The 14,729-nt window shown below is 48.0% G+C and overlaps 1 protein-coding gene across 7 annotated transcripts in view; it reads left to right on the top strand.

Moving 5' to 3' along the window:
- CDK5RAP2 (CDK5 regulatory subunit associated protein 2) overlaps nucleotides 1-14,729 on the top strand; it is a 169,401-nt gene that overhangs the window by 129,352 nt on the left and 25,320 nt on the right. For all 7 annotated transcript variants that reach the window (XM_049627905.1, XM_049627940.1, XM_049627912.1 and 4 more), the window contains 3 exons: nucleotides 7,331-7,379; nucleotides 10,052-10,227; nucleotides 14,438-14,557. In XM_049627905.1, the coding sequence (XP_049483862.1) occupies nucleotides 7,331-7,379; nucleotides 10,052-10,227; nucleotides 14,438-14,557 (345 nt within the window). The remainder of the gene's footprint in view (nucleotides 1-7,330; nucleotides 7,380-10,051; nucleotides 10,228-14,437; nucleotides 14,558-14,729) is intronic.

Raw genomic sequence — 14,729 nt, 5'->3', positions numbered from 1 at the left:
GGCCTCCAATGCCAGTCCAGCCCACCGTGCCCTTTATTGCTGCTTCCACTTCTGTATTTGTGTTTCCTGTCTCCAACAGTGAGAATCCTGGCTCTCACATCAGTATATCCGCTCCTTTGCTTAGTCCTGTAAGACACACAGATAGTTCCAGAATTGCCCCATTCTTAGCACTGTGAGAAGCAAACCTACTAAGAGATCAGTTCTTTTAGTTTTTAGGCTAAGGGTATGTAGTCAGGTATTAAATTGAAAAGTTATTGGATTTCATTCTTTATGCAGTGTTGTTAGGATATTCATGTGAAATATAATTAGATTTATTTGTTTCCATTTGTGCTCAATTTTAGGGTTAGGGTTCCCCTCCCGTTTTTACTGATTTCATTTTATGTTTCGAATATGAAAAATATTAAGGTGGTTCTCAAGCTAAAACTTTCTCCATTGAAATTGCCTCTATGAAGTCATTATTTTTGTCCCTCTCCTTTATATCCATGAGTATGACTTTCTAGTTCCCCTTTCTCAAACCTTCGGGAACTGGGCTTTTAGGCATCCCAGCCTCTCCACGGAATGGGCATGTGCCTGAGACACTAACACCTTCCACTTTGCTAAATCCGGTGATCGCTTTTGGGTGGCACCTCACCCAAACTCACAGCAGTATTTTTTGGATGTGGCCCGTCCCTCCCTCCTGGGGGAAATCCTTTCCTCCCTGGGCTTCTAGGAGGACACCACCCAGAGCCAGTTCTCCTCCCACCCCACTGGCCGCACCTTGGAGGTTCTGCCTTCAACATGTACTGCAAATCTGACCGATCTCCCCTTCCTCATTGCTGCTGCGGCTCCAGTGGATTATTCCAGGCCTGGCCTCCCCGGCCTTCCGGCCTCCACCTGTGTCCTGCCACGGTCCATTTCCGTACAAGAGACAGAGTGATCTTTTCAAAATGTAATCAGGTCCTGTTCCTTCTGCTCAAAATCAAAGGCTTTCCTATGTGAGTTGTAACAGTTAAATAATGAGCATGAAGCCTTGACTCAGCGCTGGGTACATGGCTCCTATGCACTCCGTGCTTGCTAATAGCTATACCTGTTGTGAGCAGGGGGCTTACTCCTCAGAACAACCTGTTTTACTTGAGGAACTTAGCCTTACAGAGGAAAGTCAGTTGCTCAAAGTTATAACTGACTTGGTGAAACCAAGATTTGACCTTAGTTCTTCTGTCTTCGTACATACAAAACAGATGACTCACGAGGGTCCACCTATATTCAACTTAATTTCAAGATAGAACGTGGGATAGTTTGGGTTTCTGGGTCTAGAGAGCTTTTCCTGATTTTTTTTACAGAACCTAACAGCTCAGGCCTGTTGCACATTGATTGTCCTAGGACCAGCTCCCCAGGACCCTGAGGGCCAGGACACAGGAGCAGTTGACTTTTCCCAGCTTTGTGAAACCCACTTTCTTCTGACTAAGGGTTTCCAAATAAGCTAGTTTCCATTGTATTATTGGAGAAATAACTGGGTCCTCAAGATAGAGCTGTATCTTCCAGGCCCGAGGCGTTTTTCTGTTTGTCTCTCTTCTTCCTGCAAGCCCTCAACCGGCCTGAGGAGGTGGGAAGCCTGGGAAGCCGAGAAAGACTGCCTCTGGCACCAGCTGCCCTCCCTCACTCATCCAGCCGCCCCCCTTGATTTATTTTTTAGTTATTTACCTTGACAAGCCCAAGGAGATCTCACTTCTTGTTTCTTGCTGGTTCTGGAAGTAGAAAGCACTTCAGGCTTAGCAGACAACACAAACACAGAACTTTATTTTCTTGTATACAAAAGGCGTAAAAGTCTCAGGTACCTCTCTCTAACTTCCTTTCTTAGTAAAATGTAACCAAGGTGGGTCTTTCTTGGATGCTATCCGAGGGGTCTGGCTCCTGCATTATGAAAGGAGCTTATTGTAAAGTAGTTTTATATTTGAGGTAATTGCATGGCATGAGTTCCTAAAAATTTTAAATATAACTTTTTTTTTATTAATACAAAGCAGTACTTGTTTATGGTAGAATAACAGATAAGCAAATACTCCTATAATTGCATTATTTATACAGCAAAAATGAACGCCCTGGAATTTATACTTTCAGTTCTGTTTTATACGTATATGTATTTTTTGTGGAACTAGAACTCTTTGCAGCCTTTCCCTCTGTCCAGTTGTAGATAATAAATCTTAACCTACATTGTAAGTTTTAGTGACGGCAGAGCATTCTTTTGTATGAATGTCCCGTAATTCACTTAATCATTTCCCGTTAGGTGGACATTTAGATTGTTTCCAGTTTGGGGCTATTGAAAGAACACCATGCCGGAATCTTTGTATATATCCCTGCTTTCCTTTAACAATATTTAGTTGGTAGGATGATGGTGTGGTTTCTCACTCCTTGTAAGGATGAGAGCCGGGTGTGTTTTCTAGCTTCACAAGCTAGGGATTTCACTAGGGGTCCAGAACCCTGCAAGATTTCTCTGCCTCTGTGCATTTTTCTGAGATGAGGATCTGCAAATTTCAGATTCTAAAAGTGGGTTGGGAGCCAAAGTAGATGGAGAACTGGGGTTGCAGTCCCAGGTTTTCCACTGTGTCCTCGCCCAGAGTGCCCCCCAAGGCCAGTAGCGTAAATGAGGAGGACGGCGTTGTCGCCAGGAATGTCTGAGTAAGCACTGGGGAAGATGGTAGGAGATGGTGAGGTAGCCTCTTTCCTCCAGCAGCTCACCAGGTTTGTCAGGGTTTAGCCACGTGAATAGAAGGCAACCGCTGGGGTCCTTTCTCTTGACTCTCCTCTGCCTGCAGGAAGAACCTAAACTGTTCATTACTTTCAAGGCCTCCCACCGTCTGCCTCGTCTAGCCCACTACCATCTCGGTGGTGGTGGTGATGATGATGATGATGATGGGGAAGCCATGAGGAAGGCTGGTCTTTAGCAGCTGCATGTTGTATGCTAGGCATTGTTCTCAGCCTAGGAGAAGGTACGGTTCATCACCTTCATTTAAAATTGTTTTAATGTTTATTTTTGAGAGAGAGACAGAGAGCAAGCAGGGGAGGGGCAGAGAGAGAGGGAGACACAGAATCCGAAGCAGGCTCCGGGCTCTGAGCCGTCAGCACAGAGCCCGACGCGGGGCTCGAACTCACAGACTGCGAGATCATGACCTGAGCCGAAGTCGGACGCTTAACTGACTGAACCACCCAGGCGCCCCCATCATCTTCATTTAAGAAACAAGGAACAGAGAAGTTAACATACTGGCTCAGGACTGCACTAGGTGTAGCAGGGTCTGGATTTGAGCCCGGGCAGTTTGCTTCCACAGCCTGACCTCCTGACCGCCATGATGTGGTACTTCCCACACTCTTGTCACTTCGGGTGTCTGGTCTGTACCTCTGTGCTGTGGGCCTTGCTTGCAACTCCCCACTTCTGGGACTTTGTTCAAACCACTCCCTTTGCTAGCAGGCTTTCACTGTCTCTTCCCTTCTAGAAAGCTTCTAGGAAGCTTTCTTTGTTCACCCCAGGTGGAAGCAAAACTGTTTGGTTTTTTATTCTGGGTTGTTCGTAGATTGCACATGACAATTACGTCCGGCCTTGTGAAGGACACTCTGCCAGGGTGGACAGAACAGACCCTTTGGAGCCAGACAGACTTGAGTTCAAATCTCAGCTTTATGGTTCTCTTATCCCTTTCATGGTCAGATTTCCTCTGTGGGGGAGTACTACCTGTCTTGCGCAGTTATTTCTGAGGATTAAATGAGATTATTTCAAGTGTCTGGTATCCTGCCTGACCAATCTTGGGAGCTCAGGAGGTGACAGCAGTGATTTCTCGTGAGCATATTTTATTTCTTGACAGCATAAACTCCTGGAAGATGGGGACCTCGTCTTGTCCCAGCCTTCCAAACTAGGCCGGGGCCATACATGTGGTGCCCAGTCAGGATTTGCGGGCAATACTGCTAGTTTTGTGTGGTTTGGATCTTACGCTGGGGCTCCCTTCCATTCTGTGTCTGACTCTGTCTGACCCGCATAGTAGGGGCCTGGAGGGAGAGGTATCTCTGAGCTCGGAAGGGAAGTCTTCCAGGAGGAAGGGGTATTGGAGGGGTATTCCGTATTGGAAGGATTCATAGTTGATGGGGAGAGGTATTTTGGGAGCCGTAATGGGCATGCGGGGTCGAGTTAGCATGGTGAACCAGGCTCTCCAGTAAAATGGAACATTCTTCCTCCTAAGTAGCCCTGGGATCTGCCCTCCACGTAGCGCCTTAGCTGCTTCCTATCTGCATACAGCAGTCCTTTCCTGCCTCAAATATCTGTCTGTCGTTACCTCCTCTAAATTTGCCCCGATGGTCCAGGCTGGGTCACGTTCATTTCTTCTGTGCGCCCTCCCGTGGTATCCCGTGCTGTCCCTTGTCACAGCTCAGTAGTGTAATTGTCTTTTGGGTCTCTTGTCCCCACTCAGCTGTGAACTCATTGAGGGTCGGGTGGCCCCTCAGTCACCTCTGTATCCTCAGTGTCCAGCACGGGCACCGGGGGGAGAGTGTAAGCACGTTATACAAATTACTGGCGGACGGAAAGGAAGAAACATTTGGGCCGTGGAGGAGATGCCAGGCTATGATATTTGAACCGGGTTCTCTACGACCGATGGACTTTGAGCAAAGGCGTCCTGTTTCAAAAGAGGCCTCTCAAATGGAGGCAGCATACTCGATGGACCGGTGCAGGGAGGAGGGTGGGTCGGCCAGTCCTGCAGGTCCTGCGTGATAATTCTCGTGTTCACATGTGGAGCGGGTGACTAGACGCGTTTTTATTTGACAAGGTGAGGCCCCCGCCACGACCCAGCTTTTAGGCGTAGCGGTAAGATTTGCCTGAAAGATGGAAGCGGTGCCTTCATGCCACGCTCCCTAAGCTGTTGGAACAGCCGGACAGATGCTACCTGTCACCCGTGTGGAGCGGTTTCCACCGCGAAGTTCACCGCACCACTCGTAATGACGTCCCTGTGACTCCCACGCTAACCATTTGTCGTTTGGTTTTAAAGAACTCTGTTGTGGCTGGGGAATGGGCAGGATACAGTTGTTGAGTCCTTACAGACTCCTCGAAGGACGTCCTGTTTGAAGACAGAGAAACTCGTGCTTTGGGTGGTCTCAGGACACTTCCTTCTGTGGTCGTGGATTTTATTAAGGAATTGAGGAGAGGTGTTTTTTTGTTGTTGTTGTTTTTGTTTTTGTTTTTTTTTTGTTTTTTTGATAGTTACAAGATGAATTTTTGGTCGGAAGTCCCAGAGTGCTTAAAGCCTGCCCCCGACCAGTGGTACCCTGCCCTGTGCGGTTTCTGAGGCGTGTGTCTGTGCTCCTGGAGGGCGATTGCACGGTGAGGCAGGCTGTGGTGCTATCGTGTGCTAGGCTGGTACGTGTAGACTGCTGGGCCCCTTGGAGGGCCGGGCTGGGCAGATGGGCCATCCTCAGGGTTTTAGGGCCAGAATCTTACCGGCTGAATGTTGGTAAGCAGCCCTGTGCAGGTGCGAGATGGAAAATGCCGAGTTGTTCTTCTAACAGCACTTGTCGCTGCCCGTTTACGGGGGTCTTGCCGCCTGGGACTGCAAGTCAGCGTCTTGGAAATAGACCCAGTCAAATGGATATTTCCCCTCTTGCCCAGGAATGTAGAAGACAGAAAGGTGGAACCCGTCCACTGTGGTAGGGGCCTGTCAACCTCTCTCTGCCTTTTGGGGAGCCACAGTGTCACTGCATTTTTGATCAGGATGTAACCAAGAGGATCAAGACCTAGTTTTGTGGTTGAGCTAGCTCTGGAGTATCTCTGAATCCTTTGCTTCACTGGAGCATGTGTTCAAGTAGGTGATCGAGTGAGTTGAGCAGAGTAAGAGGGGCCACATCACACCTTCTGGATTTGCACCTCTTTTCTGTACAGTGGAAATCCTGCCACTGTTCCGGACAGGGTCAGTGTCAAGGAGCCATCTTTGGGGCCGGGCACCTGATCTCGGGGGCCTGGCTGGCCCTCTCCCGGTGCCCGCCGATGCCCTGATCTGGGGGCCTGGCTGGCCCTCTCCCGGTGCCCGCTGATGCCATGCCATGGCAGGTGACTCTCAAGCCCTCGGGACATCGTGCTGGCTCTCGGTGCCCGTGGCTGTGCTGCTGGGGTGTTGAGGGGACCCCGAGAGCAACACCAGCCGGCCCCGGGAGCACGTGGTGGGGACCACAAGGCACGAGGCAAACACGCGAGGCTCCGGGTGCTCCTTTCCTCTGCGCTGTGGTGTTCGAGAACTTTCCCTTTTAGGAGTAGTTTTGAAAATGGTATGTGTGGGTGCACTTTAATTATAGTCTCATGTTTCAAGTACGGCCACAGAAGGGTTTGTTTTTTCCTTTAGCCACACGTTAGCTTCTTCAAAGAGCTCATCCCAGGCTGCAATTTCCAGAGTTCTGAAGTATTTTTAACATGAAGTTGTTAGTCTCTTTGAAATCTGGGCTCCCGTGTTTCCTTTCAGACAGCAAACTGGGCCGTGCAGGGGGAGCCGAGCGTCTTCTTCCCAGCTACGTTTCGAGCTTTATTTTGTTGTCTTTCCCCATTTCTTGTAGTCATTCCCCTGCTGCAGGCGCTGGCTTACTCAGCTGCACTCACATACTCCTCTGCCTGCTAATCCCACTTCTGAGAGTCTTTCCTGAGGAAATCATTTAAATGCAGATAAAGCTGTATGTACAAAGATGTGTATTTCCTTTATTTATAAAAGTGCAAAATTGGAGATGACCTAAATGTCAGATAAAGGGACCGGCAGAAACTGGTACATGCGTGCCTACGGTGGAATATTAATGCAGCCATTAAAACCTATGTTTCTAAAGCAAATTCAGTAAGAAAAATGCTTCTAATAATAAAATTCGAAGGGAAAACAAGCCCCAGTGCAGTGTCACCCAGGCCAAAACGCGTGGGAAAAAAGGATGGAAGGAAGTCCATGGCATGTCTGTTGTAGGTACCTGGAGGACGGTCATGTTCTTTTTCTTGTCTCTGTTACCCGTTTCCTGTAATGAGGATATATTCTGTTGAGAGTTTTAGAGAAGGAAAAAGAGCATGCACCCAGCAGTGCCTTTGTGATCGCTTTTTAGACTCAGGGCTGTCCCGTCCCTCCAGAACTGGTGCCAGAGCAGTGATGAAGGAGGAGCCTGTGGTCTGAATGTGTTCTCGGTCATCCTACTTTAAATACCCGGGATTGTTAGAAAAAGCGTTTAAACAAATGGAGCAGGGCCTCTGCAGATGTATGAGTCAGAGATTATTAGGGATCACTTGGGGTTTGTTTGTTTGTTTGTTTGTTTGTTTGTTTTTTAATGTCTTCCTTCTTCTTGATGTTCTTTCTGCTTCCAGGGAAATCGGTTGAAGTGGAAATGAGCTCCCAGAATGAACCGACGGAGAGGTGAGTGTGTGGCGTCCGGGAAGAAGACGGCGGTTGGTCGGTCTGCTGGGTACACTGTGGCTCCCTCCCGTTCAGCGAGTCCCCTGCCTCTTGTACGTAAAGCGTAAACACCTGTGAAACTGACGGTGCCCTCGCAAAGCGAGCAGTTTACGCTGTTTCCCGCAGCCTTCAGTCAGTTGTTTTAGGTCATTCGTGGCATTTCTCTGTTAGGTTCTGTGACTGGGACGACACGTTCCTTCTGCCGGCCCCTGGGTACCTGCAGGCTAAACGTCACATGCCTTAGCCTGACGCTTGAGGCCCTCCTCGGTCTGACCCGTCTTTCTTTCTGTCATGTTCCCCGTGCTGCGGTCTTATCTGACCTGTTGCTGTTCTCCAGCCCGTGCCTGGACACGGGCCGTATGCTCGACTTCCTGTTGTAGTTTGGAAGTCCTTCAGCAGAGTCGGCGTTCGTGGCGATGAACCTGGCTCTCCCCGGCGCCCCCGTCTCTCTATGACTTCCCGGGATCAGCGATTCTTCCTGTAGTATTTGGCACCTCGTCACATTGTAGCACTTACCACATGGCCATGTGACGCTTCCTGCATTTACCTTCCCGCTCCCAGAATTCCCCGGAACGGGAAAGCGGCTAACGTATAACCGGGTGTTGGCGTGTGTCCGCTGCTGCCCTAGGCATCCGCGTTCATTATTTCTGACCCTAGGAGGCAAGCATTGTTGTTCCCATTTTAGGGAGGGTCAGAGTTGCATGCTTGCCTTGAAAAGGCAGAGCTGGAGTTTGAACCTGAGTCTGTCATACTCCTGAGGTCTTATTACCGCAAATTGCCTTTTTTGGGGACAGAGACTGTGTCTCGAATTCCAGCCCCAAGTGTGTAGCGTATAGTTGGAATTCACAAAACGTTCATGGAATAAATGTATACTTTCTTAGTTTGCCTCGATGGCCCACAGGGAGGGTCAAGGTGTCGTCCTCCTCTGTTTACTGGTTAGAGGTTCTGACTGTTGTTAGTGCTATGGGTATTTCCCTCCTCTTTGGAGCAACGACCCTTTGGGCTTCTGGGGCTAAGATAAAGAAGTAGAGACCAGTCTGGGGTGCAGAACTGTAGATTTTATGGGCCTGTCGAAGGCCACATCATCAGAGGGAGCAGGTGGGGAGGCATCACTGCTCACCGGAGGAAGTTTTAATCAGAGCTTCTGTGAGTTCGGAAGAAAACCCCTTTCCCACTGTAGTATTTTTGCAGATCCCTCCCGGCTCGACCCTCCGCTCCCATCCTTCTCATAACGGATCACATTGCAGTGGCGGGCTGTGGAGAGGGCAAGCAAGGCCTCCAGGGTGGAGGCGGTCGTAACTGAGAGCTAAAGGATGAGGCCAGGGGCAGGGATTGCCGGAGAGTGTCCGTGTGCGAGGCGAGGGAGACGTGGCCCTGCGAGCTGGTGCCGGGAACGTAAGGGTCAAGGCCAGAGGACAGGCAGGGCCTTGCTGGACTGGTCCTCAGATTCTCTGTTAAGAGCGCAGATTCTGTGCTGCAGGAAGAGGGGAGTCTTTGAAGGAGGGTAAGCTGGGGCCAGGCAAGAGATTTGCTGTTGTGAAAGACGCCCATGGTTGCTTGGAGAATGGGCTGTGGGGCGGGGGGTGGGGGGGGGGGGCGGTGCGTGGAGCCTCTTTCAGCCCCCTTAACCATGTGTCACCCTTCCCGTTTCCGACAGGTTTGTTTCTTTTCCTTCTGTTCTGCCTTTTTCAGCTGTAGGCTTAGCGCTCACACGGGTCACTCCTAAGCTAATTAAATGGGTGCCCTTGGCCCATTCGGCACTTTGGCAAGGCAGCGACAAGCCCGTGCGTCCATCACACTGTCTGGGTGAAGTTGCATCTGGTGTTTACCTGTTAATGAATGCGTGGCAGCTCCGGAGTCCTTTGCTCTTGTCTGAGCTCATGAATAATGAGACAAGAAGTAATAGGAAAAAGTGGGAGAAAAAAAAGAGCTTAAATTAAGGAGCTTATCTATAATGGAGATTCAGGTGGGCTTTTCGCAGAGTTCAGGGTGTTCTTCCTTATGGCTTAGGTGGCTCTTGGCAAATACAGGTTAATAACCAGATGATTGCCAGAGTGGTGGTTTTGGGACCTGCTTGGAGGCCGTGAGGGTTTTGAGAGTTTTAAACCCATAAGGCCTCTTCATGGGTTTGAAGTGGCCTCCCACTTTCTCCTGGGGTCCCAGAGCCAGACAGACCTGGGTTCAAGTGTGAGCTCTGCCACTAAGAAGCTGTGAGACAGTGAGCAAATTTGTGATGCGGCTCAGTCTCCCCAGCTCTGAATGAGGATGGTCGTCCCTGCCTCAGAGGGTTTCTGTGGGGACCAGGTAAGGTAGTACGTCTAACATGCCTGGTACAGAGGGAGCCCTCGATAAGCAGCTGCCTTTGACCCGTGCTCTTTCTTAGGCTCCCTCCCATAAGCCACATAGTGGCTCCCCCTTCACTGGCTCCAGACTCAAGCCCATGGAGTGCTTTTTGTTTTTAGAGCGTCCTCACTAAAAACTGCTCTGGGGAAGCAAAAGGGCTCCAAAACAAAGTTGTAAATACGGGGAAATGACAAGGGGCCAAGTGATCTTAAGTGTTTGTTCCCAAGTCATGGTCCTGGCTTGGAATCTTAGTGTGGGAAACGATTTCTCTTTCAATCCCTATGGTCAAGGATTGAGGAAGACAATTTAACCTACCAACACATCCTGCCTGAGTCTCCTGAGCCTTCTGCCTCTCACGCGTTGTCCGACTGTGAGATGTCCGAGAAGTCCTCCGGCCTCTCCCGAGACCAGAAGCAAGACAGTGAGACCGGGAGGACCTCGGTAATGGCGAACCATTTTTCTCAAGGTAAGCTGAGCTTTGCTAAGCACTTCAGATGCGGCCAAGGTTTCCTGGTTTAAACAGTAATTTGCCGTCTTGCCTGAGTAAGCAGAGCGTAGTGACATTCGAATATTTGTCTGATGAAAGGAGATCCTGGCAGGGCCAAAGCTGGTCATTCAGACTATCATTTATCACCAGGGAAAGCTGCGGTTGTTGAAAGTGTTGGTGATTGGGGAAGAGTCATTTTTATTTCTTAATGATGACTTATTACGTGATTTGCCATTTCCTCGTGCTTCTGACAGTGGCAGAAAACAGGCTGGAAAGCAGAGGTTATGTGTCTGTTCCAAGTGTGGTTAATTTCCTGGTGTTCCTTTCAGACGCTTTCCGAGGCACTGTCGCTTTGAAGACTCTTGCTTTGAATCGTACAGATTCCCCAGAGCACCTAACACCCCCCCCCCCCGCCCCCACCACCCACCATTTGAACATTTTGTACTTCTGTCAATCTGCAGTATTTCCCTTTAGTGTGTGACCCTTCATCCTTCGGCTCAGTCCCTTGTCCTGCCTCTGACTGTGACCCATGGGCTCAGTCGGTAGAATCAGTCTCCCAAGCCTCCATCTACCCGAGCTCCCTTTTACCTCTTCTGCATTTACAGTCTTCATTACCTCCTGTTGGGTGTTAGGGAGGGATTCATGTTTATAAGTCAATGTATTTCAGAAGTTCGAGGGATAATATAGGTGAGGGATTGGCAAATTTTTCCTGGCAAAGGCCAGATAGTAAATATTTTGGGCTTTGGGGAGCATATGGTCTTTGTTGTAGTTACTCAATCCTGTTGTTGTAGCAGAAAGCAGCCATAGACAAAATGTAAATGAGCGAGTGTGGCTGTGTTCCAATAAAACTTTATTTACCAAAACAGGTGGTAGGTGGGTTCGACCTAGGAGCTGTGGTTTTCTGACCCTTGGTATACATTCTGGACCTCAGCTGACATCCTCTGGTCTCTCCTTTCTTCCAGTGGTTGTTTGCAAGACACCCAGAGTGGACCCAGAGCACGAATCAGACACTGGCACCTCCATTCTAAAAGCCTTTTGCTGACACCTGATCACATAGAACGTGGTTTTCGAAAATCAAAATCTTTTTTAGCAACAGAGCTCCACCCCCCTTTTTTTCAGATGAAACTTTACATGGAGGCCAAACATGTGAAAGGGCTACAGGTAGAGCCTTTATCCTCCCTGGTGGCTTCTGAGGCTTCTCTAGGATACCCCGAGCCCAGAGGAGCACAGTCTGAAAACATACCTGGAGCATGGAATATACACGTGTGATATAACTGAGGTGTTACCTGGGTTCTTCTAGTAGCCAGTTACCTAGATTTGCCTTCTTTGGATCTCTGGCTGTATCCCTGTGTGACTTCTGTGAGTTTTGTGTACTAGGTCTCTCTCGGTTATTTCTGGCTCTTTGATCTGCCTTCTGCTGATTTGGGTCAGACGTATGAGTTGTTTCCTTGTCCTTATTTGCACTTCCTTCTGTACTGTATCAACCTGGCATGGAGCTCAGTCCCTTTCCAAGAACCCCCGAATCGACTCCTACAAGGCCTTTGTGGGAGAAACATACTTGATTGAGGGCTTGAGGAATTATAAGGCAGTGGGGGGTTATAGCGCAGCAGGCCAGATCATTTAATGGGAATGTTTGAGATCTCTGTTCTTTCAAACCCATCTGATATGGTGCTGGGTACCTCTCTCTGCTATCTCTCGCCTGCCCCTCTTTTTTCCTACCCTCCCACATGTCTGCCCCCCCCCCCCCCCCCAGCCAACCTTGGTTTATTTCCAATATAGAACCGTTTAGGCATCTCCTCTACGTCTCATTATTCTGGGCACCCCTGACCTTGGGCTTATCATGCCCTCCCGGTGAATTTACCAAGCACTTTCCTGAATGGGGACAGTGTTCTCTGGAGCCCTCCTAATACACTTCACTTTTAGCTTTTTTGGTTTGCTTCTCTTCAGACTTTTGGTCTCTGCATCTGTTTTTCCTTTTGTCGTGTTTTTATTCTAAGTAGAGAGATAATTTAAGGATTTTTCCTTTTTTCACTTGACATTATATCATAAGCTTTCTGACATGTTGTTACATAACATCATTTTTAGTGGCTTTAGAATATAGTCCGTTGAATGGCTGAACTGCAGTTTTCCTTATGTTCCCCCGTTGCTGAACATTTCAGTCCTTTCTAAAATTCCACAATTACGAACACTGCTGCAAGGGAGTATCTTTGAACACTAAGCTTTCTTTCTCCTTATTTTGGGGCATTTTCTTCTCCTCGATTCTGTGAAGTGGAACTCCGAGGCCAAAGATGCACACGCGGGTTTTAGCGGTTGCTTCTTGCAGGATTTTTGGCTTTAAAGAGTTCGCGTTCGTCAGAAGGATATTTATTAGTTGTAAGAGGGACAGCTGTTTTTCTCCCGTTTCGTAAAGATGAGTGTCGTGTTTCCCCTTCTCGGTTAGGGCTGCATAATTAATAAGTGGTGTCCAGTTCCACTGGGGCTGTTTCCTTAAGCCCTAGCGATGCTTCCAGCCCCTGGCCAGACTCAGCGGGAGGTGACACGGGCCGATGGCTGCCTAGCGCTGTTACCCCAGAAGCCGGCAGCGGGTGATGCAGATCTAAACCCGCGCGGAGGACTGCGGTGGAAATAGAGAAGTTCCCGCCTCACTCCGTCCTGACTGGCCGCCGGCAGATTTGCGAGGCAGCCAGGCAGGGACGGGAGGTGCCACCAGGACCTGGCTGCCCCGGCTGCGGGCTGCGGCGAGGGCCTCGCACGTTCCACCAGATGACTGGCCGCACTTCCGGCATTAATCGAGATAGCTGAAGGCCCGGGAATTAAGTCACCTCATAAACATTCAGATTCATGGCAGAATTACTATTTAATTAGGAAAAGATCTGTAACATGGTGCTACTTTTAAATGAAAGTCATTTTGGAGGAATTAAAACTGGGTCATAACATTAGTCTAATGTTTTAAAACAAACATTACTAAGACACACTGAGTGTACCCTAATTGATGAATTAAAGACATTAGTTTTGCCTTTGGATACCTAATGTGGTTAGGCTTTAGATCCTGATTCTAGAGTGTACCTCGAGATTGCAACTGTGTCTCCTCCTTTCTTTGTTCAAGTGAGATGTGGCAGAGGCTAGAAAAATAGGACATGCTCAGTTTAGAACATTTGAGAAATTTAAATTTTTACATCTTATTAAATGTTATATTGAGATACAGTGTAGAAGTTTTGAGAAACCTGAAATCTAACACCCAAAGGCAACTGCTGTCAATATTTAGGTATCTTTTCTTTTTTGTGTGTTTATGTGTCTTTTCTGTCTGTAAACTTTTAAATACAGTTATAATTGTGCTGGATAATCCATTTTGTATCTGTGTTTTTCTGCGATATTACATGGTCCTCGTGATAGAATTTCAGTAGCTGTGTCATATCGCGTCACGGTGGATGTAACACAGCTTACTTAATAATCTGAGTTATTTTCAGTTTTAAGTGCTCCGTATAGTGCTGAAGATTAACATTTTCATGCATTCTGGCACATGGTTGTCAGCATGTCTGGTGATCTCTTTGAATAGATTCCTAGAAGTAGACTTATTTGGGGAAAGACATTGGAAAAGAACCCTTCTACGGCTAATGATAAAAATAGTTCCCCAAAGTCACGCACATTTATATTCACACGAACAGGATGTGCCCTTGAGAGTACCCTTCTTACAACTTTCACTAGCACCGGGATTATCATTTTGCTTTGTGTTTAAGTCTTAAATTAGTAAGTGGCAAATGGATAAATATATTCCTTCCGGAGAATTAGTCTCAAAAATATCTGGATTCATTATGAAGGTAGTTTAATCAACTCTCAGGCAATTCAGGCAGACTTGAAAGTGATCTGTTAGTTTCACCATAAGGAAGATTTTAAATTAATATTTGATATTTAGAAGAATAAAGGGCTGCATTACAGCTAGCATTAAAATTGTATGGAATATAATTTTTCCATGTGCTGTAAAGCCCCCTCCTTGTGGAGGGCTGCAGAGAATCATTATAGAGCTGTGTCTGTGGGCTGTGGTCACCATGCCTGGGAAAAAATCGCCAGTTACTGACTGACTCAACACATCCCGCACGATTTAGAATTTCAAGATTGTGGCATAATCCGTAAATTATTCCATTTGTTGGGGGCTTCAGACTTTAAATTAAAAATACTCTCCTTCCCGTAGACTTAGTAATGGAACATATACAAGAAATTCGAAGCTTGAGGAGACGTTTAGAAGAATCAATCAAAACAAACGAGAAACTTCGGGGACAACTGGAAAGGCAAGGGTGTGAATTTGATCAAGGTAAGGGAGGACCTTGTCGCCAGCCTGCCTGTGCTTCATCCGGGAAGGGACTCCGGTTACGTTTGCCTGGATAAGCTTTCCCCATGTTGGGGAGAACTCACCCCGGTGGCCAGAGAGATTTCCGCTCAAATCCTGACCTCACCGCTCACCTCCACGGTGACCTCACTTAACG

The sequence above is a fragment of the Panthera uncia genome, chromosome D4 (genome assembly GCF_023721935.1).
Source record: "Panthera uncia isolate 11264 chromosome D4, Puncia_PCG_1.0, whole genome shotgun sequence".
Taxonomy (NCBI): Eukaryota; Metazoa; Chordata; class Mammalia; order Carnivora; family Felidae; genus Panthera; species Panthera uncia.
The sequence above is the reverse complement of the archived record's forward strand: the minus strand, read 5'-3'. Positions and strand labels throughout refer to the sequence as shown.